Source organism: Dysidea avara, chromosome 7 (assembly GCF_963678975.1).
Source record: "Dysidea avara chromosome 7, odDysAvar1.4, whole genome shotgun sequence".
In the NCBI taxonomy this organism is placed as follows: Eukaryota; Metazoa; Porifera; class Demospongiae; order Dictyoceratida; family Dysideidae; genus Dysidea; species Dysidea avara.
The window spans coordinates 101,921-125,468 of record NC_089278.1 but is presented as its reverse complement, the minus strand read 5'-3'; the positions used below and the strand labels follow the sequence as shown (position 1 = coordinate 125,468).

Below are 23,548 nucleotides of genomic sequence, written 5' to 3'. Positions count from 1 at the left end.
AAAATGAGCGCGTAGAGTACCCCACTTATTATCGTATACCTTTGTAATTTCCTATAGTGTTGATGACCGCAATAAACACGTTATGTCACATTTTGTATGGCCTTGCAAAATCGATAGTTGGTGAGAAAGCAGTGATGCGAAGATGGCTACTCCAATGGGTTATGGAAGAACCAGAGAGAAATCGTTCATAACTTTCATCTGGCTGGCGCTTTTTCTTAGGTTGGGATTCTTCAGGCTGTGTTTCATCGGCGCCGCTTCTTTTCCTTCAGTGCCATTGCTTTCGTCTGACACTTGTTCTTGGTTACTTCCGGCTCATCACTCCTCGACTGACGCTTCTTCTTGGGCCTTACCTCGGGACGTGGCTGAACGGTAGATTCGTGATGCAATTCTACGTGTGCTTCCGAGCGTGCTTCATCTCCGCTTTTCCTCATTGATCTTCTCTGACGCTTCTTCTTGCTAGACTGAACTGTTTCTGCTTCAATTTCGGCCAGTACCGAGGGCTGTTCATCACAAATCGACATGTTTGATTGCACACACTGCCTCGCACGTTGCTCATGAGACTGATCCGTGAACAGCTAGTAGTATCGATAACGTCCTTCTGCGGTGTGCCTCATTTCACATCTCCCTTCATGCAATCAACATGTCTGGCCAAGAAGCCAGATTGTCTTACGCGCTCATTTTATACAGGCCTATTGAGCGTTAGACACTCTCCCTCCCTACTATCATTAACTCTTGATACTATATGATACATAAATTAAATGATTGAGTGTTTATCGCACTGTAAACAGTTTTACACTAACTCTGCCATTCATTTATCACTTGATCTATTGTATACCACTGGAATGACTGGATTCAGCAGCAAGTAATGTGGTGGTAGTAAACTTTGTCCAGCATGTATAGTTAATAAGTTGTGGGGTTTATACAGAAAAAGCTAAAATATTAGATAACGTTCATGTTTAAAGTGCAGTTACATGTATTCTACAAGTAAAAAAGACTAACATCCAACAGTTTTTAGACCACAGCAAGGTGAAATACTTGAATTTCATTGTGAAGGTACAACAAGCAGAAGTGAAGTACAACAACAAGCTGTGGTCTAAATCAGTTAGACATCGAAACACAGGGTTCTACGGAATTTAGAAACCCTCAGGCGATGTAGTAGCACCCTCGCTTCACTTGTGCACCACAACACGGCCTTTTGGATTTCTAAATTCCGTAGAACCCTGTGTTTCCATGTCTAACTATTATTTAAATATCACATAGCTGTATGGCTGCCTGTAGTCAAAGTATCTGGACAACAAGAAATATGCAATATTATTGGCTAGAAAACCTTCAAATATTTTTCATTAGTTTGAGCACTGCTATGCAGTCAGCAACATAAATTTTTGATTAGTGGACTTGACACAAACATAAGCGATATATATTAGTATGCAGTTGCAATCACCATAATTATAATTCTGAGCTATATTGAGTGATTGTTGTCTTGATTACCCGACCATGGAGATGCGAGATTGCACTCTTGCCACTGAAAAGGCTTCAAGTTGAGAGCTATGCATCATGACATAAACTTATACCAGCTGAAAATTGTGCTTTCTCCACACGATGGCCTAGAACAATGCTAGGTATGAAAAATAACTGATGTAGAAGTTTTAGAAAATGTCTGTGTCCACACATATCCACCTTTCCAACTACCCTTTCTATACACATAGTCAAGCTTATAAATTCACCATTACAGGTGGTCCAATCTGAATATTCAATATTCTATACAAATGAGACTTGTTTATCCCAGACAAAGAGTATCTGGATAACCAGACCCTGTTTCAACCCTGCTGTGTACATGTTGAATGATGTGTGTGTAAACATTGTACCTAATATTGATATAGGCACTGTTACGTGACAAGGCTGAGGCTTTGAAAGAGGAAGCTGAAGATATATTGAGTTTGTTTCCTTAAACAAGACACAAATATATTGTACATGTGTAAGTATCATTAGCACAATTCACTAAGTTCAAACTATTCAGCATAAATACCATGTCTAGATTTATCCTCATATTTGATGATGCAACATAATCTGCATTTCTACAACTCAGTGTAGGTGGTTCTGCATTATAAAGTGCTACATGCAAAGTGAGAACATCTCTAGAAAATATGTACCATTACAGAATAAATTCATCATTATGAAATTTGGGATGATCCCTGTGACTTGCCTCCAGTTTTTAAATTAAATAAGTTCCAGCAAGCTAAGCTGCAAGGGAGCTAAGCTATGTTTTTAATTTTAAACTTTCAGTGAATTTCTCTTGTAATGATTGTAGGTGTAGATGCAAACCTAAAATTTCAATTCTTATTTATAAAGAGTCGTGTAGAAAATTTTAAATATATAATTATATGCTGTTTAAATTTATATGCATGGTTTTTGGTTTTTGAGAGAAGATGCATGCATGTTGTTGTCAGTGAAGACATCCTTTGAGGTAGTTTGTTGTTTTGTATGGTATTCATAGACGGCAGAAAGGCAGGGGGAAACTAGGGGGCTGAACCCCTTCAAAATACATCTCGCCAAAATTATCATCGGACTAAACATCGTGAAAAGGATCAATATACTCTAATAGAACACTCAAATACTCTTAGAACACTCAAATACTCTATTAGAACACTCAAGTAGTCTAAAGATGAAAAAAATGTCTACAGACTTCACCACTGTACCAAATGTTTCCAGTGAATGACTCACCTCTTACTTTTGAGAGTCGGTATCTTACCACTGTACCAAGCATATCCGGTGTTTTTGTACTGTTTATAGTAAGTGCTGTATGTTTATTAAATGTGTATAGTCATCAGCTAAAAGCTTTGCCAAAAGAGGTGTTTATTAACTGCTAATACAGTGGGACCTCTCAGTTATCCAGATCCCACTTATCCAGATTCTTGGTTACCTGAACTACGGGAATGACTGCTCTATTAGAGTAGTGACTATTCTATTAGGCTGAAAACACTAATAATTTTTTCTTTATGCTATTTAAAGTTATTTACACACAGTTTCAGAGATACGGACTTTTCAGACTTATGGACCACCCCTGATCCCAAGGGGTTCGGATAACTGAGGTTCCACTGTAGCCTGTTTTGAATACTTTTGACTTGTTGTAATACTTTAAATTGTAACTATAAATTAGTTCTGGGAAGCCTTGAAACATGAAAACTAAAACTGCTACAGTTTCTGGAAGGGGGGGGTCACAGCTCCTCCCAGACCCCCTGCCGCAAGAGATTTATACTCGGGTCAGCCCCCCCTTACATCAACCACTTCCTCCAATGCTGATGGTATATTGGTTGGCTTTATCATGAACCAGGAATTGCTCATGTTTTTGTTTTTTTTTGCAAATTCCTAATATAACACTATAGATTCCCTAAAAATTTGGCAGAAATAAATTAATTCCATTCGTGTCTGGCCGAACAATTAGGAAAAAAATGTACCAACCCAGTGCTATTGTTGAATTTTTAGGGATCTACCCCTAATACAGTCTACGCACTTCATGGCTATGTTATTTGCGATCCGTTTACTGCTTACTTTCTGGTCTACAGGGACCAACAGGAACGCCTTGAGGCGGAGTTGACGATACCACAACACTCACTTGGCCGCAGCGCTATATACTATGATTGCCTACATTATCCAGGAGAGATGGTCAGTTCATTACATCACTTTTGAATACAATCACCCAGGCATAACTTAGATATTAAGGATTTCAACAAGTAATAAAAAATAGAAACCACAATCAATAGCTAATGTTATTAAACTATCTCGTGATAAATCTTGCTACCAGATGCTGCATGAAGTGTTCCATGGCTTAACAAAGCATTATCTGAGGGTGTATCATGTAACAAGGAGATGTGGGGCCAGGAGAGTTATGAAACGAAGATTGTTTTGCGGCACTAAGCTGGCGTGATGTCACACGATGATATCGTTGGGAACTTTCCCTGAACAATTTCACACTTGGTGCTTCATCCAGCATCGAAGTAGCATATTGTGTGAGGTCACTGGGAATCCTTAGTACTCAAGAGACCTTCGTCAACTAGTACTCCAAGTGCCGAAAAATTAGCACGCTTATAATTAGAAACTTTCCTGCGCTTGCTGAAATTTAGAGCACATTGCATTCAAAGCATGGGAGTGCCGAATATTTAGAGATGCCAAAATTTTAGGGAATCTACGGTAAGTATAATTCGACCATGATTTTTGCTATGGGATTAACTTCTTCACTGTTTGACTCTTCTTACAATATGGTTCCATAGGTTGTTTCAAAATCAATTCCATGCACTTATTTAAATCCAATTTTTCTTATCAGACTGAGTCTTTTGATACGTAACTTGAAATGATTGGCCAACTTACAACCTCTCAAAGTTTGGAGATCCGATTTGAGGAAAATCATAATAATTGCTTATATTAACTTTTAATCTCATGGTGTAACATGATTTGACTCATCAATACAAGCTTGGAAACAGATGCTAATTGCCCTAACCAAAATTTCAGTTGAGACTCACAGTGCACTGATATCCATTTATAGGTGATAATATCAGCAACATTAGTATATCATCATAATAACAATAGAAATATAGAGTAATAGTTATATACAGAAGATTGGTTTCAGCTGTGATAGTTCTGTATGCCCATGTGCATGTGTTGTACAAGGGGGTTTCATACGTCCTTCACAATTGACACCCACTTTTCTGCACATCATCTGATTCAGCTCATCAAGCGGAGTCTTTTGATATGTAGTTTGAAGTGATAGGATGTAGGGATCTGCAATACATATCGATACGGTACTATATTGATACAGCAAATAAGTATCACGATATGATACTGTACTTAGAAAATATCGATATATTGAAGTTTTCTGGTAGAAACAGTCAGTGATTATTCTACTACTGTAACAGTGATCTGGATATTCAAATAGAAAGCCTCTCTGTTTACCTGTGCATAAAAATGCAACATTACAAGAAGTCATACAAATGCACGTGTATTAGTGCTGCTGTTAATGTCTGTTATGGCTAAAATATTCTTACCAGGGTCTTCTAAATGGCTACACTTCAAGTATAAAGAACTGCACCACTAAGCAGTAAACAATCTGCTGATACCAGCCATCTTGACAGCTCATCAAAATGCGGAGTAATCCGGACAAGCCTTTGTGGGAGCATGCATTAAAATGTTTGTGGTAGCTAATTGTCTGGGTGTTGTAATAGAGGCAGGTAGAGATGTGCTTTCATACTAAACACACTAGCTATTTGTCATACTGTAGTTTATTATCACTCTCTGAATAACTGAACTAAGAAATTTGTATACACAGTGAATGTAGAATCAGCGTTGGCTCTTCAAGGTACAGATAAATTGATATTGTTACAACTATTGCTAATATGCCAGTTATAACTAGCCACGACCACTTCATTATAGTATCATGATACAGTATCATATTGAACAGTTTATTGATGGCGATGTACCTACCGTATGCCTAGAAATTTCATGGTGTATAAATTTTCGTGGATTTCGTGGTTTGCAGCTGATCCATGAAATTAATCCACATAAAGCTGATCCACAAAAATTAATCCATTTTGTAACTCACATCTCAGCTTGAGTAGACCTATTAACCGTTGCCACCAATACACTTTCCTTATATGCTACCATAGATATGCTGACAAAGACATGTGCACCTGTTCACCACGTGAATAGCTATGTACTGATGGCCTTGTTCAAGTATCTGAGACCCATTTCCTCTGATTCCAGCAGGCAAGATTCTTTTGTGGTGAGTCAACTCCACAAAATGGTTTGCTTAGTCCCAGATAAGTATGCCAGCGTAAATGGAGTAGTTAGCCAAAGCTGTTAAGTTGTAAACCTTAAATGCGACCTAAAGTACAAATTTTGCTTCCCGTGGATCCTCGAGAAAATAAACTAGCTCGTCGAGATTAAACCATGAAAATTATACCCATGAAACTAAGAAAAAAACACATTTATGACGTACTTCACCTTCATTCTTGTAGACTATTGGTAACAAGAGGCAATCCAGTTTATTGAACTATGCACGCGCCAAGAATACTGAAATACATGAACAAATTACATTTTAATACTCCATTTCATATCAAGAAATGGTGCTATGTTATTGTTTCTTAGCTACTTCATGGAAATAAGATCAAGATACTCTAATAGAGCAGTCACTTATTTTAGTTTTAGTTTAAAATGTGAAAATTTTTTAGTTATAGTTTTAGTAAAATTTCTAAAAACATTTTTAGTTGTAGCTTTAGTTGTACATAAAAAATCTTTTAGTTTTAGTTATTTTAGGTTTAGTTTTGGTAAATATTCTGTTTTATTTTAGTCATAGATTTAGTTATAACAGAAATTTATAGTTTTAGTTAACTAATACATATTTGTCTTACTAAAATACTTTAGTTAGTTATAGCTAACTAAACCACCATCAGGTCACAAACTATAGTATATATTGATGTTTGGATGCTACATATAGCAAGCAGTACAGTTTTATTCTGTGTTTTAGTTGTAGTCATAGCTAGTTTCTTCAATAATTTTAGTTTTAGTTATAGTAATCCTTCTTAATTCATTTAATAGTTAAATTTAGTTATGGTTATATTGTCTTTGTTGTTTTAGTTAAGAACACGAAAAACTTTTTAGTTTTAGTTATATAGTTTTAGTTGTGATATACTCCCAGGGCTATACCCACCATCTCCCCAACTGTTGCCCCAGAGGAGACAACAGATGCCACTGGCCGCCCGCATGAGCGTGAAACACATTTAGCTCTTATCAAATAAAGAACACACATCAACAAACTTTGTCAAAAAATTATCAATTTCACAGACAAATTACACAATGATGTTCAATCTTTTAGCAATAATGAAACACAACTATCAAAGCATCACACTAATTGGAAAACAATCACATCTTCCTATCCTTTATCAAACACAACTCTAGACAACTGTCTTACTCCACTCTGCCAACTCCTAACAGAATACCATCTGGAAATTCAACAAAAAGCATAATGCATATGAACAACTACTCAAATGGTACACTGATACTAGATACACCCTAATGAAAGAACAACCCCACCTTGATCCACAAATAACTACAGCCACCCTTGATGACTCACTCAATAACCTCACAAACTATCTAACACATAAATACCAGGATATCCCCCACAAACAACCCACAAATAATCTTACAACCACTAATGACCCCCAATCAATGCCAACTAATCAACCGAGTCCTCATATAATAACTAGTGATCATCACGACAATGTTGACACTACAACACAACACACACCTACACAAATAAACAGACCTTCTAGCAAGAGTAGACCCTCACATGACAGCTCCACTTGCCTCAATCCAAATTGCTACCCCTGTGCACAAGACAACATAGTAAACTTATCTGGCATCACACTTACCAAACCACAAATCACAATACTCAGCAAAGGCTTGTCATTTGTCCCCACAGCTAATCACATCTCACCTAGAGAATTAATTAAAAACATCAATGACTTCGCACAACACACTAAAACACAATACCTAAGGTACCAGAAAGCCACCTTATCCAGCAAAAGAAAAAGAGACATCAGATTTTACCCTAGATCCAAACAAAACAACCAACAATCACTAAATACTAGACTAGGACCTAAACCCCTTGAAGATGCTTTTCAGGTGATTAAATCTGAGACTACTGAATTAAACCTCGAGACCACACCTCCTTTAAAATACAACCTTACTAGAAAAGAACACAAAGCCCTCAAAGAGTTAGCCGAAAACCACAACATCGTCTGCAACAGAGCAGACAAAGGTAGTACCATCACGGTCATACACAGAAAAGACTACATTAGAGAAGGACTAGAACACCTCTCTGATACCAACACGTATTTACCACTTGATGGTGACTATACCTCTGTAATAGCAGAGATTATCAGAGAAACCCTGAAACACCTTCTGAAAGAAGGACTGCTCACCCTTGAGATGGTTGAGTTCTGCCAACCCCCAATTCATCCTAGACCTGCTCAACTATACTTCCTCAAAAAAATCCACAAACCATCCCTTGATTTCATTAAATTCTAGAGTATTCAGTTTGAGTACTAATTCTAGGAGGTACCTGAGTACTTCTGCTGGGGGTTGTTGTGGGTCATCATTTTGTGTTAGCCAGGCTTCATAGCAGGCTTGTATGCCATCTTCATTGTCTATGTTGGTGTATAGAGATTTAACATCAATTGTGACTAGCCAGTCATTGGGTTGTATACTAATTTTTGCAATTTCTTGTAAGAGCTGGGTTGTATCCTTAATGTACGCTGGTAGGTTTCTCATGATGGGTTGGAGGAATATGTCCAAAGCAGAATTTTTGGACATATTCCTCCAACCCATCATGAGAAACCTACCAGCGTACATTAAGGATACAACCCAGCTCTTACTAGAAATTGCAAAAATTAGTATACAACCCAATGACTGGCTAGTCACAATTGATGTTAAATCTCTATACACCAACATAGACAATGAAGATGGCATACAAGCCTGCTATGAAGCCTGGCTAACACAAAATGATGACCCACAACAACCCCCAGCAGAAGTACTCAGGTACCTCCTAGAATTAGTACTCAAACTGAATACTCTAGAATTTAATGAAAAATTCTACTTACAAATCAAAGGCACTGCTATGGGTTCCAAGGCCGCCCCAGCATACGCTAACGCCTTCATGGGACAACTGGAAAAAAACATTTTACAAATGGCTAACATTAAGCCACTATTCTACAAGAGATTCATTGATGATGTCATCTTGATAGCTAGATGCACCCAAGAAGAATTAGAAGACTTCCTACAATACATGAACAGGGCCAACCCTAATATTAGATTCACACATGAAAAGAGCCAAACATCCATTACCTTCTTAGATGCCACCTTATACAAAAAAGGTTATTCCACCTTACAATACAAAACACACATTAAACCTACTAACAAACAACTATATGTTAGATATAACTCTTACCACCCCCCAGGAACCTTTAAAGGAGTGATCACAGGCGAAGCAATTAGGTACAAGAGAACCAACTCTGAAAACAACAACTTTAATAAAATGTTACTGTTACACAAAAGAAAACTTATCAAAAGAGGCTACCCCACTAAACTAATCAACCGCCAACTCAAAAAATCAAATTACACCTCCCTGTTATCAACAAGTCAAAAAAACAATCAATCTGTCAACCCATCTTCAAAACAAGATACACAACCAAAACAGGAAAAGTATTTCACATCATAAAAAAACACTGGACCCTCTTAAACACCAAGGATCCTACCCTGAAGAGATTCATAAACACAAAACCCTGCTGTACATACACAGCTAACCCCAACATAGCTAAGAAACTTGTGAGAGCCAAAGTAAAACAACCTAAACATCATGTGATAAACACCCAGATTAAATACAACTCCTTAGATAACAGATCTCATATCAAAGACCTTGCTCGACTACAACATAGTGACCTTCAGAAGAAAACCACCACACATCCTTGTGACCATCCACACTGCCCAGTTCACCCCAAGCTCATCCCTACTAACAGAGTTAAAAGCACAATCTCCAGTAGAACCTTCACAACCAACACCAATAATGCTAACTGCAACACCAGACATGTTATCTACCTCATACAATGCAACAATTGCAACCGACAGTATGTAGGCCAAACTAACAACTCAATCAAACGTAGACTGTTACAACACTTAACTAAAATAAGAAACAACACACCTGAACCTCTATGAACACTTCCAACCGAACGACTGCGGTGCTACAGAAGATATCAGAATACAAATACTGGAGACTATCACATCATGCTCCAGCGACACAAATAGGATGATTGAACAAGATCTAGAACTAATAAAACGAGAAACCCTCTGGATCCAATACCTCATGACGGGGTTCCCCCAAGGATTTAACCAGATAGAAAGAGACCACAGCACTAGATACAAAACATACACTAACAATCCATCCCACAATCACAACTAAGAAAACCCTACCCATGATGTAACCCAAAATTACATCATCATGCCACCACTAGCTACCTTCAACTCACAAATGGATCATTCACTTTCTCACCAATGGATTGTACGCCATCATCAGAAACTCACAACACCTTCGTTGCTTGTACGACATACCCACACTCTAATTGAACATCCAAGTATTTCAATCTCACCCTTCAACACATCCTTTACCCCTTACTCTCCACACCACTATATAAACCTACACACTGCTACACCAAACCCTCTTACAATTCAGTGATCACCCCTATATCACACCCTTACCCTAATAACAAACATGACAGATAGTCCAGGCTCCTCACACCAACACCAGGATGATGAGAGATTCCATCTCACCCAACACCTCACCATGCCTGAAGAGGCCCCCCCCCCCAGAAGTTCAGGACTCTGAAGTGGATGATATGGATCTCCCCAAAGGACAGAACATAATTACAGCTACAAAAGAGAAGCTAACAAAATGACTCCTAGAAGATCTTACAATGTTTCACAGAGCTACCAACCACAGAACCAAACTGTTGGCAATACCAGGGAATCCAAATTCCTTGACCTTTAAAGCTACAACCCAAGGGGTCCACACAGAGACCGTACAATTTAGAGTGAAATGGCAAGAAGCACTGGACCACTGTAATAAGAAAATCAAAACCACCCTCACCACCCATTTTTACAAAACAGCCATGTACTAAAAGGATAAAATGGAGAAATATTGTGGAACAGCTTCAAAACTGAAATGACAACTGAGAATGCGGACAAACTCATTAATGAGATTACCAAACAAGCAAATGTAACCAGAATACAATTAGAGAAAGAAGCGGACAAGAGAAAACAAGAAAGACTACAACAGCGCAGAAAAAGAGACAAAGACACTGATCCCAACCCAAACAAGGGAAAGAAACTCAAGAGATTCACTTAACTAAAACTAGACACTTTTGCACAAACACCTTTAACTATATACAACACTACACTTGCATCTTAAATACCTTGTACCCATAACCATTATGCATTTTACTCTATATTTACATTGTAATAATACTCTTAAAATGAAATTAATATCAACAGTTATAAACTTCACTAACACGATGAACAAGTTAAATAATAAATTAACAAAAAAAAAAAAATTAAATTAAAATATTTACAAAAATATGAAACTCAACTACTGTATAGATCAATCCAACTAAAAACTGCTCACATGATACACCACTATGTACACAATCATCACTCTTCAATGGATGCTTCTAAATAAAATCTAAAAAAAAAAGTACGACAACAATACCCAATAACATGACAAAATTAATCATGCACTGTCTACAAACTTCATAATACACCAATACACATTTAACTCCAACCCCGTACCTCACCTGTGAACAAACATACTGATTTTATGCTACCCCTCCTACCCTCCGAGGTCACATCTACCAAGATAATAATACAAAAAACAGTATCAAACACAATAATAAACATCTCTAACAGTACAAACAAATATTACCCGCTGTTACAACATACTATTTAACCATAATAGTACAACCAATGTACTCAATTACACACTTAAATGGTAAAAATTTTAATAATGACAATTCAGGTGAATTTTGTGCCAAGACCAAGCGGCACAAAAATTCACCTGAATTGCCATTATTAAAATTTTACCATTAACCTACCATCACAGCCATTTCTTGGCCGCCACCTTGGATTTCACATCTTTTTTCACCATAGCCTTTTTGAGGGCCGCACACTTTTTTTACAGCTTGGCTGTTTGGATTAGATAATAATAACAAGAAAAGATAGTAGCAGCTGGATGCATGTTTACTTTTACAAAAATCTTCACCTGCATTTTAGAAGCATGCACAAATCCCAGAAACTGCTGACTTTAGAGCTAGTTCCAATGTTACCCTGTTACTTCTTCACACCACCTGATGCTAAAAAGTGCATGCAATCCAGGTGGCTGTAAATAACAGTAACACTATATATTATCGTCTGCCACATGCCATTCATTTTTGCATTAATGCATATGCTTTCCTTGGTCACACAACACCCTACATATACTACCTCATTATCCTCATAGCAAAAAAATTAATATATTTTGAACAAATATGTAAAGGTACTAAAATCTACAACATGCAGTTTTAAAGAAAAGTTTGTGTGTTCCTTTACTGCACATAAAGTTGCAGTTGATCAACTACAAGTGCTTCATCTGAAAACTCTTGATCAGTACAAATCCTTACTTCAACATCTTCTTGCTGGCCAACTGGAAATTGTCGTAAAAACCACGGCATTCCAGGGCTGGTGCAGCAGTTGTTATTAGCACCAACACAGCCATCACCATCCCAGAGAGAGCCATTGGTGTAAATAGTTTCTAATTCGATTCCTCCAGCAGTCCCTGATTCACAATAATAGTGATGCGTATGAAAGGGTGAGCAGCTGTACCTTGATTTCCAGTACATTTTGGCATCTTATGTTACAAATTGAGAGTTCATTTCAGTATAGGTTATAAGCCTATAGAATCTAACTCCCCTAAATCTTGCACTTAAAAACATTACCATGCACCCCCCCCCCCCCCCCCTTAAAAGCCTCAATTATTAGTTTGGATATCATTATTGTTTGGTGCTTTTTGTGATAGCTTCTGTCATTATCTAAATGTAGCTGTTGAAAGACTACTATAGGTTAGTAAAACATTCACCACAGTTACTCACTATCACTTATTGATAAAACTATCACTTATTGATCAAACTATCATCTTATGGCATTCAAAACAACAAAATAAGACCAGAGTCGGAACAAAGAATTTGAAGTGGTCAGATTGACATTTAGCTGTTATTAGTGTGCATTGTAGGATGAAGTTTACAGAGTACGCACGTTGTGTGTAGCAGGGACACAGCCTGCATTTGGAAGTATATATCACAACAATGTTAGCAGCAGCATCCTTATCTGACTGCTCTGTTAGAGCTGGTCAGGTTGCAATCTGATCAACTGAACCAGTGGTGCACACGACCCCTGAACAAGATGTATTTCTGGATCAAATCATGGTTGACAGAGAGAATACAGGGAGTTGTAATAATGAAACTGGTTTTATCTACACAACTGTAGAACATTTAAACCAATTTTAGTATATCTATACAAAATACCTTATACTGGTAAATATATAATATATGGATCCCTACTATGATCATATATTTAATGACTAAAATGACATGCAGTCACAGTGAAAATTGTAGGCCATAGTGACATCACTTTAAAAACTGCTAGATGTTTTGTTTGATAATGCACAACAAATTATCTAAGCAGATGTCCATGCACATGATACACACTAGGAGATAATATAGGTTGGCATATGTAGAAGAATCCGAGGGAGTAAAATAAATGGAGTGCACAAACCATGCTTCAGAATGCCATCCAGATTTTGGTTAATAAGTTATGCACCTATCAATGTATTGCCCCACTCCCCCCCCTTGGGCATATATGGGGCTATGGTGGGGATTTGACACAGCTGAATGTGAAATGCCCCATAGTAGGGCAAACCTATTGTGTCAAATCCCCACCGTTGGCCCCAATTGCAACACGGGATTTGACATAGTGAAGAAAGTTACAACAAAAAATATTTGGGCACTTAATGAACGACCATCAAATTCCCTATAGTGGGGCAGCAGTTTCGTGTCAATTCCCCCTGTAAAGCCCCTCTTACACCTGAGGGGGGGTGGTGGTGGGGCAATACATTGATAGGTGCATTATGCTTTCTCAAACTCAAACAAACAGGATATCGCTTGTATAGAAACACATGCAGCGGTTCTCAGAATTCAAGGCAGTACATGCTCAAAACCTTAAATAAAAACAACACAATGTATAATACACGGCTACCTATGTAGCTAATGCAACATGATAGCAGTAATATATACATAATGTCATAATGTGTGCAGAAAAACACAATCAGTTTTAAAATCAACCCAACACTATTACTACCGGATAATTCTCTAAACTACTTTACTGGAATTATCCTTCAGTACTACAAGGTTTACATCAGGAGGTAACACTTGTTTACCAAGCCACTGCTCAGCCTTTATGATAACCAACTCTAACTCCTCCATCATTGAAGGATATTTCTTCTTCAGGAACTCTATCACAACCAGTGTGGCCCAGATGTTGGCTACTGTAGTGACATCACAGGAAACTGGACAACATTTCTTCAGTTCCTCAACTGACTTGGACACAACACCAGCTAACTGATCATTTAGTAACCATGAACCATTAGCTTGTTGTACAGTTCTCCTTACCATAAACTTCCAAAACTTTCCAGCTAAATAACTCCAAATTTTCCTATAACACTCCCTTAGCAACCCATACATTTTTTGCATAATTTTTGATGGGCTATCGATTGGTGTAGTTTTAAAAAAAACCACCCGTTACCACGTTATTCTATTTAATGCACACCTCACGCTATTATTGTTGAATGATAGAAACGTGTCTAAGTTCGCTCTACAGGTGATTGTTGTTTATTTGATGATTGTTATTGATGCCACCTAAGTCAAAAAGAAGTTTACAGCTGGGAGTAGCCAGAGCACACCGCCAGAAGAAATGTAAAACACAAGAATGCTCCTCCAAATCGAATGAAGGTATTTCTGAAGATAAAACAAGTTCTATTATTGAGGAACATATAACAGACCCTGCTCTTGAATTTTCTAGTACTTTAAACTCTAGTGACATGTCAGAAAATGAGACCACAGAAGTCAGTACTGTTTCAACTGAAAGCGTTGTGCCTGCAACTGGAGATCATAGTGAAACAGCTGAAGAGATTGTACCCACTTTCAGTGATTATGATTCCCAAGATGACGAAGACTACACTTCACCAGCTGAAACTGCAACAGCTAGAGGATGAATTAATCCATGGCCATGCAAAAGACTGGGTAAATTCACTTGACAGAGACGATCTAATGTCACTGTCTCTGTTGCTGCACTATCTAATAGTAAACATTTTAGGCCTTCAGCTAACGTTTGCTGCTAAAGTGATAGGTGATTTAGTTGGAAAAAGTGAACGAACTGTTCGTGAATGGAGGGGAACCTTTTTATGCAATGATGGATCATTTCCAGGTTCACTGCAAGGAAAGTACCAGCAGACTGGAGTCTTGGGACAAAATGAGGAGTTAAACAAGCATGTGAGAAAGTATGTCAGGGGAAAACGCTAATGTAAAAGGTAAACCCAACATGACCATTGCTTCATTTTGCCAGTGGGTAAATAACGAACTTTTACCCAATAGTGTGCTCGAGCCTGGATTTCCTCGCAAAATAAGTGTTGATACTGCAAGAAGATGGCTGCACCATCTTGATTTTAAAGTGTTAGATAGAAAGAAAGGTGTTTATATTGACGGCCACGAGAGAGAGGACGTAGTTGCTTGTCGTAAAAAGTTCATTCAGAAAATGGTATCAATTGGAATTATAAACAAAGATAATGCCCCCACACCTCAAGCTGCCCAGTGCCTACCAGAAGATTTAAGATGTCCACCTGAAGAGCAATTACAGAAAACTATTGTGTTATTCCATGATGAATCCATATTTTCAGCTAATGAAGACCAAGGGACACAATGGGGTGAAAAAGATAATTTTGCAATTAAGCCTAAAAGCAAAGGTTCCGGTATAATGGTATCAGACTTTATTGATGAGTTTAATGGTTACCTTCATCTTAGTGACACAGAATTTTCTCTGGCTGAACACACATATGGGAACAACATTAAAAAAGAAGCTCGTCAATTTTTGGAATATGGAGAGAGTCGAGAAGGTTATTGGACCTCAGACAAATTCCTCACTCAAATGGAACATGCAATAAAAATAGCTGATATTAAGTATCCGAAAGATGTAGGATATCGTGTGGTATGGGTATTTGACAACAGCAGTTGTCACAATGCCTACGCCGATGATGCATTAAATGCGAACAATATGAATGCCAAGCCTGGGGGAAAGCAGCCATGCTTACGTGACACAGAATGGGATGAGAGACCCCAGTGAATGGTCTTTAATATTGGTATTCCAAAGGGCCTTATTCAAGTACTAACTGAAAGAGGCAAATACAAAAAATCAATGAAACTTGAAAACATGAGGAAAGAAATCTCGACTCATCCTGACTTCATGAATGAAATGACCAAACTAGAACATTTTCTACATGATCGTGGACACATTTGCATCATGTTACCAAAGTTTCATTGCGAGCTTAACCCCATAGAAAGATGTTGGGGTCAAGCAAAGCGATATACACGAAGCTTTACAAATTACACTTTACCACGATTACGTACTAATGTTCCCAATGGACTTGATTCGGTGATGCTCGAGAATATCAAAAACTATTTCCGCAAGGTAAAGCAGTACATGTTTGCATACCTAGAAGGCTACACAGCAGGTCCAGACTTAGAAAAGAAAGTAAAAGTATACAAGGAAGTATATAAGTCACACCGAAAGATAGGTGTAAACAGCTGACAAAATCCATTTTTCCATGCATACATTATATCCCAAAGTAAACAATCTATCCTAAAACCCTTCTGTAATTTTATTCCATGATAATTGTATGTACTGTACAGTAAAAACTACTATGATAGCTATAAATATGTGTGGGTACATACATTTTTGGTAATAACCATATAATTGTTTATGGAAATTGAACTAAAGCAGCAATGAACAAAATGCTGTGTAGAAAGTTTTCATTACACATGATAATCACATAAAAGGTGCAAAAGGTATGGCATCAGTCACTATCAATAGGTACATACATTTTAAAGAAACATGGCAGTGAAATGAAGTTATCTACCACATTCTCATTAAAATCACTGAATTGCTTGTCACTGTTAGTGCACTGTAGAGCATAGATTGAGTAATGTTACCTGAAAAGTTCATTACAATTGCACTATGTATCACTGAGTTATGAATTTTAAAAATCGTGATACCATTTTGGAAGTTTATGGTAAGGAGAACTATAGACCAACAATGAAGCTGGGGTCAGACTACTTTTGAGGGGATGAGGCGGACAATGATGATGTTGTTGAAGATGGAACACTTCTACTGGATTGAGAAACACTTTTAGCTTGACGTGGGGGTGATGAATAAGTACCACCACAGCAACTACTACTGGAAGGTGGACTTGCTGAGAGTTGTACACTTTTACGATAAAACCGGACACTACTTCCACTAAAACTATGAAAATGTGCTGCTCTAGAAAAAAAAGAGTCTGCAGCAGTTAATTCATAGGCCTCCATGCTACCTGATACTGGTTTGTTCTGGGATTCATCTACTGCAACATAAGCAGTATACCTTGACACCACACTTGCATCACAGCTCAATTCTATTATCTCCTGTTTGTGGTTACTCTGATATAGTTCCATCCTGCCATTCCTGGATCATCTTCTTCGCTGCTAGCTGGTGAATTACTGCTACATCTTCCTCTGCTTGTCTTGTTGGTAGTTCAAATGGAATGTCAAATTTAAACTCCTTCCCGACAATGTCACCAGCCAGAGTAGCTTTGCATTTCACTTTGTCTTCTGTTTGATCAGATTTCTCCATCAGAAGACCATAAATGACAGTCTTGTCACCATTGTAGATACTGGGAATCTTATCTGGTACCACCTTCACCTCATAGTTACTGGGAAGATCAAATGTGACAGTGACATTATTAGCTGATGGTTGTAGAGCCTTCTTGAGACTGCGAATTACCTAACATAAACTAAAGATAATAATTTAATTGCATATATGCATCAGCTTCAAAATTAGCATTGGTGGATGTCTCCACACATATGCAAGAACTGTAGAGTATTTCAAGTCTTTTTTGAGATGAATATATTCATTGCTATGACACAAACTATACAACAGTCATACACTTACCTTTGATTGCATTCGTTCATTGTCAGCAATAAATTCGGCTGATCCATTCCCAGCATGAGCAATTCCTTTCACTAGAGCAGTTGATGCTCCTGATCCAATACCAAATGTGAAGCACCTAAGAGTTACCAACATGTTAGTACTACATCCATATCCACATTGGTATATATCTATCAAGTGAACACTCCTTGCAGTATATTTTGTGTACATCAACTTGACTTTACATTTAAAAGTACATACTCCCTCAAACCCCCTTGGTACCAAGACACAATCAGATCATTTATTTATGTGTAGAGTCCTGTTCAATTACTCTAATAGAACGCACGCCTTAGACAAAATACTCTAAAAGAGCTGCTGTTGGGATAATCAAAGGTTGGATAATTGAGGGAGCACTGTATAGTACAAATGATTTACACATGGTGATATAAACACTCCCGACACTGCATTTTGTGCCACTGTTATGCTGTAGCATGTTATGATGATTTACGTACCAACAAGATGAGAAATAACAATAATACTTAGCCAAGTTAGCAGACATGAGCTGATCAAATTGTTGTCATACGTAAGCAAAATTCACCATGGCATTTTGCAGGCATCTTTATACTTGGTTGTAAAAAGATAATGTAATATTCAAAAATCCAGCATTGAAGAAGTTGTGAATTCAAGGTGGCAATCAAGATATGGTTGCAATAACACTTATGCCAATGAATTTTAATAATTGCAGTTGCTAGCATATTGATATCGATCAATCACAAAACTTAGACAATAACGTAGATTTAAATGAAGAATAAATTTGTGTTCAAACCTAAAGTGTAGGCGTAAAATCTACAGCATGACAAAACTTTCAATTAGTTTTACTGTAACTTTCAGTTAGTTTTACCGTACTAGTGCTAGTCATAGCAAGTACGTACATTAAGCATATCCACTGTGTAAGGTGAAGGAATGATTCCTACCTTACAATTTCATAAATTTTGGGGTTTAAGGGGCAATAAATTTTCTGTAAATATTCTTAAAATGAAAGATTAAATGCTTTTGCAGTGTTATGCACCTTAGAATATTCCATTCCGTTTACTAAAACATTACCATTGTAGAATAAAAATTTCTGTTGATATTTTGATAATGATACAGTATAATGGGAATGATTCGCGGAAGAAGATATTTGCGAATGATCTACTATTTCCTCATTCATGAGAAAATGTTCGCGTTTTATTGCATAAAGTAATTAATAGTTGGGGGCACGTCCACAACGAATTAATCTTTTTTCTATGGATAGGGAATGCTCGACTATATGGCTGACTCTGACATGTTGCGTACTACACATACTATGTCATAGGAGTGTAGCAAGTTACAGATGTGTCATGGGAGTGTTCCATTATTAAAGTCATAGGAGTGCACCAATGTTGCAAGAGGCTACCGATGTCATAATGCCACTGTCACAGGATTATACTTTTAAAATGATGGGCTACCTGGCATTGCTGGCTCCAACATATCCACCACTGACTTGCTGAGTGGGACATGATGGATGATCAGTAATGTGTGACCCAATTTTGGAAAACCATCCTTTTCTGCCACATTTTACTCATTTCTCTTTTTAGCTAAAAATGAAGCACTAGGTGTTTATCTTGTGTTAAAATTTTAGTTTGATATCTTGAAGCATTCCCATATGATACATTACAAACTAATTTTTTATAGCACTTAATGTATTGAGTTCTGTGACAAATCGTGATCACATTGTTGACAAATAAATCCATCCCCACCATCTAATAGAGATTTCTGATAGTTGAATGAAGTGTTCTTAGACCTTTTCTTCAGTTAAATAACTTGTGTAGTGGCTTAAGTCTTCACTGGTAGTTTTATCCATTCCATAACCTATCCATTCCCGTAACCTTAAGCTATAGCTAACTTCTGTCGACTGTCGGTTTACTGTAGTCAGCTGTTGACTATGTGTTTGTAGCTGTAGTCCTAGCTAACAACCAGTATGTGTGCAGAGCTCATGATCAGCTAGCAGCCAACATGTTTATAGTTAGCAACCAGCATGTTTGCAGCTAGCTAGCTATAGCAACCAGCATGTGTGCAGAATTCAGCTAGCAGCCAGTAACTGCTATTAGCAGCCAGCCAATAGCAGCCTTCTTGTTACACCTGCATGTTTGTTGGTCCACATCTTGCAACCAGCTAAAAACCTTCTTGCTACATCTATCAACTATCATGTTACACCTATACCACATGTTCCCTGGCAACCTGCATAATATGCGAGTTGGTCTGCATCTGTTTGATTTATTAATCTGTCCTGGATTGGATATTCTTTTGCAGTTGAATGCACACATGCTTGAAAGAATTGATACTTGTACAAAACAGTACCATGCATGTCCTGTGCATGTGACAATACAGCAGTGCAGGATATTTTATACATGTCAGATATTTTAAATGCAGTACTAACTCTAGTCTGTGTACACAAACTGTTGTAACTATTATAAACTAGCATCTGTATTTCAATTCACCAATTGCAAACACAGCAGAATTGCATGTAGTGGCACTGTCATGGGTATTAGTGAAAGTAAACAATAACCCCCAACTCTTGGTATCCATCGTCCCATCTCTGGGTGGCTATCACATCCTACTGTATTGTCCTGGTTTGTATGGTACATAGATCATCATAATGCACTATTTCACCACATACGATAATGTATGCTAGAATATTGTATGTACAGCTAGCCTTCTCTTATACTTATAGGACTTAAGATAAGCTATAATTATATAGAACAATGCTGCATTCATGACTGTCGTATTCCATAATCATAATAATGCATGCCAAACTTGACATCATTTTCTGTGAATTTTTACAAACCTCAGCAACCTCAATCTATGAGGCTACTTGAAATGCTATAGGCATTTTATGCAGAAAGGTCACAACGTGACTGTAAGTGATCGTGAACTATATAGGCTACTAGCTTTTCCACAGAATTTAACACTACATCCCACTACACAAGAAACAGCAAAAGGCTAGTCAATTAGTAATGATTATAATTATTATACTGGGTTATATAATTATAGTCACATCATGTTAGGAAGGGAATGTACAGTACTGCATAAGAAATATGAGTACTTGAGCAATATCATACTATTAAAACATGAAGATGGAAGTCTTAACATTGTCTGTTCTCCTTGAGTGTATCAATCATCAATTTCTTACCTACAGAATTATAACACATGGCTTATAAAAACAGAAAATTGTATACAGGTCATGCAGTGTCTGTGCTTATAGACTTTTAAAGGTCAACATAACATATGCACTAGTGCATGTAAACATTTTACATTGCTGGGATGCTAAGGAGGTCTGGAGCAGATTAATGAAATTGACAAAAATTATCAGCGTGTGGAAAATTGCTGCAAGGTGATGTTGTTCTGGTGGATAGAGTAACATAAAGATGCTAGTACCCACACATGCGTGCACACATGTACACTGTATACATCCAGGCACACAAGTTCATTTCTATGATGCAGTGGATGGGTTCATAAGGAGCACTCATTTCTGGCAATATTTTATCTACTACTCCTCTTTCCTACTGATACAAAATTTTATTTATCTCCCCCTCCAAAATAAAGTAATCATGAAGGCCTCGCTCTAGCCATGTTTGGGACATTCGTGTGTTTACTACAATGAGAGGTGACAGTTAACACTGCATTTACATTAGCAGGATAGCACAGTTCAGTTTGACTTGTGGCTGCTGTTCACACTGCACAGTCTCGCTCGCTTAGTCACCTGGTTTGTACACTGTAATTATTAGTAGTGAATTTCACTCTAATTTCTACCACAATACTCACTATTTTTGTGTAGTGATGTTCACTACTTTTGTAGTGACCTTCACTACATGGTAGTGACGTTCACTACAAAATTAGTAGTGAACGTCACTACACAAAAATAGTGAGTATTGTGGCAGACATTAGTAGTGACGTTCAATACATTTAGTAGTGACGTTTACTAGTTAGTTTTTATCGTGTATAAGCACACAATTAAATAATTATCGCTGAACTTGCTAAAATTTTAGCAGCTGTTGTTTTCCAAGCTCAATTACTGTTTTTCTATTTGAAATCTTTAATCCCCACAATAGCAACGAATGGAGAAGGACTGCAGAATTGGTAACACATATCAAAGTAATGAAGTAAAACAACTGCCACGACAGGGAACAATGCTGTAGCTGTTTCATGGCTTTCTTTCTTGCCAAACAGCATTTCTGCATTTCTTATTCACACTACAGTATGTTGAGTTCTAAAAATATAATTTAATGTACTTGATGAATAACTACCATAGTGTACCGTGCTGGCCTGGTGAAACAAACAATCAGGTGGGTTGGATCATTCAGTTGAGCATGGTATGGCCACTACAGTAAACTGATGACATTGCACTTTTTATCAAAGTTGAAATTTCTGGTTAGGATAATTTGTCACTGAAGGCGTGAATATGTAGTGAACATAAGGCAGAGTGCTATTGACACTGTTTTACAACATTTAAGGCAGATGTCACTGTAGAAGTCATCATTTCTGCACAATGTACAGCCATAGAAGTGTACAAAAGGAAAAATTAATATCGACACATTGCCAATTTAATGAGCAAGTAGCAGTGTTTAGATAGATGCACACACTATGCTAAAATGTTTCTGTACTGTATCTAGCTACTGTCTAATGTCACATTTTTTTGTGTGCGCATGTTGATTGGGTTCAAAGCTCTACTGAATATGGAGTCTCACTCCTAGAAATACTGCCAACTTGAGAGTTCTGCACCTATCAATAATAATATTATGTCCCATCCCATCCCTCCCGGGCAATGTGGGGACTGAGGTGGGAATTTGAATGTTTAAATATCCGACATGTCAGGTATCAGTTAGTCAAATACCCACCTCACTCTACCCCACCTACTACCAAGCGGGCAAATGAGGGGAAATTCCAGCCCCAGGTGTGGGGGTTTAGACTAGAAGATCAAGACACTGTTATAAGTAGGAGATTAGACCAAGCGGATTAGATCTATAATTTTGCCTCGAGGTTGGGGAATTAGACTTAGCTTTTGCATCAAATCCACGTCAAATGCCTCACATTTTATCTATTCTTTTCTTATTTATTGCCCGGTGGGGGGAGGGGGGCTAGGTGCACAATCTCTAGACCTAATAATAAACTCGACTTACTTACTAGCATCACATAGCACACGTACAGCATCGATCTCCAAATCATACTTCAGACGGTCTCGTCCACGTGTGGCCTTGACCTCGCCCAGCCTCAGCCGCTGATCTCGAGCTCATCTTTTCTGGACATAAATCACGTGGTCATTCACGTGAGATGCCACAAGGCGCCCGGGGGCACCGAGAAAAAATCTTAAGGAGGAAATACAGCAAGGAAGGCATTACGCTACGGAGCTGCATCGTTCGTTATACTTGATGTACCTATGAGGTACGTAAATGTTCAACCTGTTTTAATTTATTATCAATACCGGTATTGTACAGTTACTAATTAATGCTCACCACAAGGCGAGGACATTTGTGCTGATATGCACCGTGAAGTTACCACAGGGGACAGAACGAATTCTTTGACAACTGGAAGAGCAATAGAAAGGTGTGTATGCATTCCTGGGTGCTTGATATTTTGCTAATTGCATTTTTCAGAGATGTGAGCCGTGCAT

At 37.7% G+C, this 23,548-nt stretch overlaps 4 protein-coding genes and 1 long non-coding RNA gene across 11 annotated transcripts in view; 3 read left to right on the top strand and 2 right to left on the bottom strand.

Annotated features, from left to right (window-relative positions):
* The window catches only part of LOC136261842 (helicase POLQ-like), an 85,488-nt gene extending 83,412 nt beyond the window's left edge, over window positions 1-2,076 (top strand). For both annotated transcript variants that reach the window (XM_066055921.1, XM_066055920.1), the window contains exon 21: window positions 1,881-2,076. In XM_066055921.1, coding sequence (XP_065911993.1) covers window positions 1,881-1,949 — 69 coding nt within the window. In that variant the 3' untranslated portion in view covers window positions 1,950-2,076. The remainder of the gene's footprint in view (window positions 1-1,880) is intronic.
* Window positions 2,077-8,338: 6,262 nt separating this feature from the next.
* Window positions 8,339-11,091, top strand: LOC136259752 (uncharacterized). The gene has a single exon (XM_066053273.1). The coding sequence runs from the start codon at window positions 8,339-8,341 to the stop codon at window positions 9,266-9,268; it is 930 nt and encodes a 309-aa protein (XP_065909345.1). The 3' UTR covers window positions 9,269-11,091.
* Window positions 11,092-17,225: 6,134 nt separating this feature from the next.
* LOC136261967 (von Willebrand factor A domain-containing protein 5A-like) lies at window positions 17,226-18,038 on the bottom strand. The gene is made up of 2 exons (XM_066056066.1): window positions 17,884-18,038; window positions 17,226-17,715 (listed from the first exon to the last, which is right to left on the bottom strand). Exons 1-2 carry the CDS (start codon window positions 18,013-18,015, stop codon window positions 17,368-17,370), a joined length of 480 nt encoding a protein of 159 aa, XP_065912138.1. The 5' UTR covers window positions 18,016-18,038; the 3' UTR covers window positions 17,226-17,367.
* A 2,903-nt stretch (window positions 18,039-20,941) lies between these two features.
* Window positions 20,942-23,212, bottom strand: LOC136260363 (uncharacterized). Its single transcript, XR_010703508.1, has 2 exons — window positions 23,058-23,212; window positions 20,942-21,070 (listed from the first exon to the last, which is right to left on the bottom strand). It is a non-coding gene; the product is annotated as an uncharacterized lncRNA (long non-coding RNA).
* LOC136260362 (uncharacterized) overlaps window positions 23,178-23,548 on the top strand; it is a 58,921-nt gene continuing 58,550 nt past the window's right edge. For all 6 annotated transcript variants that reach the window (XM_066054072.1, XM_066054070.1, XM_066054073.1 and 3 more), the window contains exons 1-2: window positions 23,178-23,319; window positions 23,373-23,481. The gene's annotated coding sequence lies outside the window, so the exon portion shown is untranslated. The remainder of the gene's footprint in view (window positions 23,320-23,372; window positions 23,482-23,548) is intronic.

Bases quoted from the DNA above. Each gene is read 5' to 3' on its own strand.
- LOC136259752 (XM_066053273.1), top strand. From the start codon at position 8,339: ATGTCCAAAGCAGAATTTTTGGACATATTCCTCCAACCCATCATGAGA.
- LOC136261967 (XM_066056066.1), bottom strand. From the start codon at position 18,015: ATGTTGGTAACTCTTAGGTGCTTCACATTTGGTATTGGATCAGGAGCA. The intron at 17,716-17,883 runs GTAAGTGTATGA...AGTTTATGTTAG, and splicing joins ATGAACGAATGCAATCAAAG to GTAATTCGCAGTCTCAAGAA.